This window comes from Salvia miltiorrhiza, chromosome 5 (genome assembly GCF_028751815.1).
Source record: "Salvia miltiorrhiza cultivar Shanhuang (shh) chromosome 5, IMPLAD_Smil_shh, whole genome shotgun sequence".
In the NCBI taxonomy this organism is placed as follows: domain Eukaryota; kingdom Viridiplantae; phylum Streptophyta; class Magnoliopsida; order Lamiales; family Lamiaceae; genus Salvia; species Salvia miltiorrhiza.
The window spans coordinates 33,616,669-33,623,363 of NC_080391.1; the positions used below are offsets into that span (position 1 = coordinate 33,616,669).

General features: G+C 34.3%; 1 protein-coding gene across 2 annotated transcripts; it reads left to right on the plus strand.

Moving 5' to 3' along the window:
• The first annotated feature begins 451 nt into the window (after positions 1 to 451).
• LOC130986919 (ubiquitin-conjugating enzyme E2 36) lies at positions 452 to 5,965 on the plus strand. Of its 2 annotated transcripts, XM_057910484.1 has the most exons (8): positions 452 to 675; positions 867 to 894; positions 2,551 to 2,637; positions 3,953 to 4,011; positions 5,137 to 5,178; positions 5,258 to 5,331; positions 5,507 to 5,604; positions 5,723 to 5,965. In XM_057910484.1, exons 1-8 carry the CDS (start codon positions 640 to 642, stop codon positions 5,758 to 5,760), a joined length of 462 nt encoding a protein of 153 aa, XP_057766467.1. In that variant the 5' UTR covers positions 452 to 639; the 3' UTR covers positions 5,761 to 5,965. The 2 variants fall into 2 exon arrangements, with proteins under 2 accessions (XP_057766467.1, XP_057766468.1); XM_057910485.1 differs by lacking the exon at positions 867 to 894 and having other exon boundaries at positions 525 to 675.
• Positions 5,966 to 6,695: the final 730 nt, after the last annotated feature.

The following is a 6,695-nucleotide window of genomic DNA, read 5'->3' on the forward strand; positions in this document are numbered from 1 at the left end:
TATATATCATAAAATTTTAATAATTAGATGTATCCTTGCCGAATCGCACCCTATAATTTTTAAAAACCCGTATCCCCGTACTCGTATCGTATCGCCCCCGCATCCGCACCCCGTACCTATGCAAGATAGACCTTAACCCATTTATCTAATATTCATATCAAATTAATTCGAAATCTTGAAGTCGCTTATATAAAATTTCATAATTGGTTGGATAGATCTACACTTTCTTTTATCACCTAATAATACATGTATAAATTAACAAAATAATCTCAGGGATTACGTTCGCAATAAATTCCAACGTAATGTTTGAAATTTTAAAAGAACCTTTGCAAAAAAATGGAAAAGTTTTATATGTACTCAATTTCTCCATTACATTTTCCAATTTATTTGTTTGGTGAAAAATCAATATTAGAAAAAAAAAAAAGACTAATCGATGATGACCAGTTGACCACCCTGAAATAAAATCAAATTTGTATATATAGATTTTTAATATAATTCAAGCTCAAGAAAAGCAGAGTTCCCACGACTGAACAACACGCTTTACCCATTCCCTTTCCCTTGTGAGAAAACTGAGAAAAGATCCCAGTGTTGCGTAAAAACTCCCCACAAAGAGAGAGAGAGAGAGCAGCACCAATCCTCATGGCGAACAGCAATTTACCGCGCAGAATCATCAAGGTATAGCCTCCGATCTTCGCGTTGCGCCCCCGATCCCTCTTTTAATTTATCTGTAAACCTTGTATTTAGCTGCTATTTGGATTTGTTTCATCCGATTCTGCGGGCTTCCGATTTAATTGGTGTTATTGATTATTGATTGTTTTTCTTTTCTTTTCTTTTCTTTTCTTTTTTTGTCTATTTTTATGTGATAGGAAACCCAGCGTCTTCTCAGCGAACCAGGTAAAACCCTTCAATTTCCACTCATATATGCATCAGAAACGAATTGAGCTTAATATAAAAGTGAATGTCACAATGATTATGTTCAGTTTTGTGGCTATGACTATCTTGCTTTCATGTAATACCACCGGTCTACTGATATGTTGATTATAAGTTTTACGCAGTAAACTGGCCTTTATACATGAGAGCCATATGTTTGTTTGTTTTTGCTTCGTTCTGAAAAAGTCCAACATTAATAGTGTGACGGGGAACTAATGCTGAAGAAAATTTCAGAAAATTGAAATGTGGGATATATATGATCAGAAAAAACCCTTCAATTTCCTTACTTGATTTCAATCCAGTAAGACTGTTAATGTTTTCTACATTGCTGCCGCTTAGGCAGGGCCTAAGTGTTTGGGCTATGCCGCCCTTGCCAGCCCTGATTTTGCTTAAATCGGCCTAATAAGATACCATCCGGACCAAGCGGTCATCTAGCCTTTAATTTCTCTTTTATTTTTTTGTTGATGAATTACTTTGAATTTCATATGATAGTTATGTTGCAAATTGTTTAATTTGGCTGAAATCATGAGATTATTTTATTTATGTAAAGTAAGTACGTATGTAAAAAAATAAGTATTTGCCAAATCTCCCTTTAGCCTCAACTAGTAGAATAAAGTTTATGCTTTCTTCTTTCCACACCACACTTGTTCTGGTGCTCCTAGATTTAGTGTATTAACTTCAAATGATAAATGTAACTTGAAATCGTGCATGGTGAAGCCCAGATTCTGATTAGTAATTAGAAATAAAAAAAATTAGAAATGAACAGTAGGAAATTGGAAATAACAAGATTAAAATTTTGAAATTACTCAATAGTTTATCAATGATATATTGCTCCTCCTAGCATTGAACAATAGATTTACAGTCATATACAATATCTCAGATTGGGTGAATAATGTTCTCACGGTCTCACCTATTATAGAAAAATAAAATAGGAGCCCTTCTATTACGATTTCTGTAGTCCTTTCTTGTAGCATAAAGTTTTTAGGTATTTGATAAGAGAATAAACTATGAGATGCAAAATGAAGATAAAAGTAGGCTGAAGATATGTAGTTCATACATGTGGTTAGTATGTACCATTGTTGAATTTGAAAAAAGAGTTAAAGAGGGTTTTATGCAGGTGATGAGTTCGTTGGTGTTACTTCTGTGACCCTTTTCCTGTTAGGTTAAAACTTAAAAGGATAAAAACTGAAAAGAGTCAGTATTTTCCTAACTAGTTACTAATGATTTGGGCTCATAGTGAAGGAAGGAAAGGGGAGGGATGGCTTATCATATGCTTTTGGGTTTAGTGTTTCCGAGCCCTAAACGTATCAAGCACGTATGTAGAATTGGATTTGGGAATATCCATCTGAGTTTCAGTATATTCCTGCTTAAGTATAAATTAGCTCACTGTATTCTTGCTTAACAATAAATTTCGATAAGTGCCTTTGACTTGTGCCTCTTTTACGCGTCCTTCAAGTTAAAGTATTTGCTAAATCTGTTTCAATGACGGGGAATTCTGTCTATCATCTATGCAATATGAAGCATAATTGTGTAGCTCTGTCTTTGCACTTTGCTTGAGCCCATATTTAGGATAAACTGATAAAGTATTTCTTTATATATTTTTTTTATATATGAATGCAGCCCCAGGAATAAGTGCCTCACCTTCAGAAGAAAATATGCGGTATTTCAATGTAATGATTCTTGGTCCGACACAATCTCCTTATGAAGGTAACTAGAGCTGGCATTTCTCTTGATTGAATGAATGCTTCTCCAATGTTGCAAAACCGCTCCAAATATTACGCATCTGTAATTAAATTAGTGAAATACGCATCATCTGCATGAGGCAGTCGACTAGAGGTGCTGATGCGGTGATGAGGTGGTGTATGGAATTTAAAAGTCAACGCAATTTTCTTTTTCAAACTCAGCCGCAATTTAGTGTCTTTTCTTTATAAAATCAAATGCCCATGGATATTTTATAATCTAAAGCTAAAAAGCCCATTAAAATAATTATATTTTAACCCTAAATTAATGTATTAAAAGTATAAATAAATAAAAACTTGCATGATGGAAAAAGTGCGAAGTCACACGGCTCACAACAGACCATTCGCACGTTCAACTCTCTCATCTCCAGAACTGTGCACTCTCATTGAATAATTTGGTGTTGTTGAGATACTTTCAACTTTTATTTTGATTATTTAAAAACCTATAAACTCATAATTTATAGTAGATTTTTTATTGATATATATTGTTTTATATTTTTTTATAATTATTATTATTATGATTTTTTTTTTTTGTCTCCGGTTTGAGGCTTATGCCTCGCGCCGCTTCGACCCTTATTGCCTCCCTCGCCAAGGCAAAACACCTCAGCTCTGCCTTAAACTTTTCACAACATTGTGCTTCGCTTATGATGAAATTTATAATAGTATTTTATGCCTATGTGTTCTCATGTAGACTATTCCAGTGATTATAATTTTTTGAAATGGCTTTGGATCCTTGTGATACTTCCTGTTTGTTTTACCCTTGATGTTTAGGCTTCCTCAGTAGAAGAGTATACAGGTTGAACTGGAAATGAGAAAATGGTTTCTCTACTTAGTCAATACACTCTTCTGACTACAAAATAAATAATTTCTTTCCTTGGAATCATTGAAGTTCTGCAACCAAGCTAGTCAACTATGTGCTTCCTGGTTTATCCACATAAAATTGGTTCATACTCTTGGATAATCTGGCATCTTTGAACAAATTTCATTTATTAGAATATGTTGGGCATATATATTCTACATATCTCTCTCTTGGAATAAGTAGCCATGTTTACTTATTAGCCTTGTCCCTCAATATAATTACACATTTGTCGAGGAGTAGATGAAGTGAGTGGCGGAAAATCCTTGGACTCACTTCGGATGTTATATTGTAGATGTAATGGTCCTAAGTCTTGTATGTTTAGTTTAGCAAAAGCTTGGTTTTAATTTGGATTGATTACTTCTTAATTAAATGAGAAAATATGATTTTGTCTAAATTGTTCTTGTTTTTTGTCTGTACAATGTAGGAGGTGTTTTTAAGCTGGAGTTATTTCTACCTGAAGAATACCCAATGGCTGCCCCAAAGGTAGTTTTATAATAGCTTGATCGGATGCGGTGATGATTAATGCTTTTTTTCTTTCTTGAGATTGTTTATTGGTAATTCTCTAGTGGTTGATAATGTATAATGTCAATACCTATTTTTGCCTGATCTCGTCTTTCACATATACTGTTCATTAAACCCTGGAGCTCGGAACTTTACCCTGTTAATAGAGATCGAAAATTTCCCCCCCCCCCCCCCCCCTCAAATTGAACTAATCCACACTTTGCTGATTTCCCATCTTTCCCGAAATCCACCCCCCCTCCTCCCCCACACCCCACCCCCCCCAAAAAAAAATAATAAATAAATAAAATAAATAAAGAAATATGATGTGATAAGAATATTCTTCAGGGCTGTATGGTTCAAGGTCATAATTCCATTAATTGCATTTCATGACTTATTAAGGAACTTTTATTGAATTGCGTTTTGGTGTTGTGGTGCTTGTGTTCTTGATAAGAAGAGTATGATTAACAATTGTTTGTCATGTCAGTCTATCTCTCTCTTTTTAATGATAGAAGGATCTCGTTTCACAAATTAAATGAGATTTTACACTGGAATAACATTGTCAGATGACATGGTATTTATTGATTTATGTTGGTTAATGTAAAAAATCACTTGTTCTTTTCTTGTCGCCCCAGGCAAAGAATACAGGGTAAATGGTTTATTACACTATGTCTCCACATATTGGATCTTAGCTCTATTATCCTTTTAAAGGAATTATTCCTTGTCAATGATAGCTTAATTTTGTTTTTTTACTGGTATCAGTTCTTAAATGCCATGATTCTTATGCTCGAACAGTCAATCAGTTCTGGTTAAGTTGTGTGAATGTGCTGCATATGTTAACTAGTTGACTGGTAATCGGTGACCATGTCCATTTGATTTTGAATTACCTATGTTTCAGAATTTTCCTCACAGATTCACTTTAACTTTAGATAAATATGGGGCTACAAAGTTAAAATTTTCAGATATGGTGTAGCACAGGCTATTGATTTAAATACATGTGTGTGTGTGTGTGTGTGTTCTCTTTATTTATTTATTAAAATCTAAAAGTTCTTAGTAGTCTGTCTGTTGATCTGGATAAGAACAATGCTAAATGTACTTTCTTTGTAACAGGTGCGCTTCCTAACAAAAATCTACCATCCAAATATCGACAAGGTCAGTCTCGGTTTTGGTTTTGTTTATATGGATTGATCTCAGTGTAATATCACATCAGCTGAATGTAAAATCAATGCAGCTTGGAAGAATATGCCTGGACATTCTAAAAGACAAATGGAGTCCCGCACTTCAGATTAGAACTGTCCTTTTGAGGTATGACTCTGGCTACAATCTCATACCAAACAGAAGCTTTCCTTGACTTTTCTGTAATTATAAAGGTAGTGGTAGTAATTGATTTAAAAACCTTTGTATGTAATTTTGGCCTTCAATTAATTTCAAAATGTTTAAACTTTAAACACTCAAGTCCGCATTATTCTGCTGCTTCTAGCATTCAAGCACTTTTGAGTGCTCCAAATCCTGATGATCCACTCTCGGAAAACATTGCAAAGCATTGGAAAACAAATGAGGCTGAAGCTGTGGAAACAGGTACACTTTTAATTCCATTTCTAATTTCACATTGAAACAGTGTTTTTTACAACACAGCTTCGATGTCGAATATAACCACTAGGCAATCAAGTGTGTTCTTTTGTTGGCAATGTTGCAGCTAAAGAATGGACACGTTTATATGCAAGTGGTGCATGAAGTAACCATGGAAAACACAGGATTCCCAAGAAATAACCCAATTGTATCCTATTGACCTGAATTAGAATGGAAAATTTGAAGAACGATCGTGCTCAAAACTCAAGAATTTAATACTTGTTTGCCGTTCTAAACTGTTGCTCAAAATGTAAGATGAATTGTGAGATGCTTATGTTACATAGTGTGATCCATGAGATGTTGAACAGTCTATCTTGCTTCTAGAAATCGATGATTGTCAATTAGCTTATCTCGGCCTAAAGCAGAGTAGCAAAGCATACCGATCTGATCAGATGGGATGATAAGTTTGCTTAGAAGTTGGTTGACTGATCATTGATCAATCAGCAATCGGTATCATTAATATTGGCTTTTGGAAGTACGCCTTGTTTGTTAACATCTCGGAAATACTCTGCCATCGTTAGGACAGTTGAACCATAAAAATGTCGATCGAAGTTCAACATGAGGGACTGTTGTCCCGTACTAATACAATCTGCTTTATCCTTCTCTTCTTTTTATTGTTTCGAAATGTATGAAATTAGATATTTGCCTGGCTTCCATTTACTTTTTGAGAGTGATTTTTTGAATGACTTGGAATCTCAGTAGAATGGTATAAGTGGCGTTAATCCGGCCTGCTTAAATTTAACCTATTTTTTCTGGAAAACAATGTTTAATACTGTTAGGCGACGTTTACTTTTAAGGATTAGTCTTGATAGATAAAAATAATAAGGCTAATCTATTATTTATTTTATTGGATTGAAACATAAGGATATCTCAAGGCCCTTGATTAACTTTTATCAATTAAGCTTGTTTTGCTTGATTCTTATACCATCAAAAGGGTGAGATTGGAATAATCCTACTCTTTAAAAGAAAAATACTCAATCCTTCATTTTATCAATCATGAAAAGTAAAGGTCCCTTATTATCAACCCTTTCTCGAGTGCC

Excerpts from the sequence above, each read along its gene's own strand:
- LOC130986919 (XM_057910484.1), top strand. The coding sequence starts at position 640 with ATGGCGAACAGCAATTTACCGCGCAGAATCATCAAG. Across the intron at positions 4,012-5,136 it reads ACCCAATGGCTGCCCCAAAG|GTGCGCTTCCTAACAAAAAT; the intron begins GTAGTTTTATAA and ends TCTTTGTAACAG. Across the intron at positions 5,605-5,722 it reads GGCTGAAGCTGTGGAAACAG|CTAAAGAATGGACACGTTTA; the intron begins GTACACTTTTAA and ends GCAATGTTGCAG.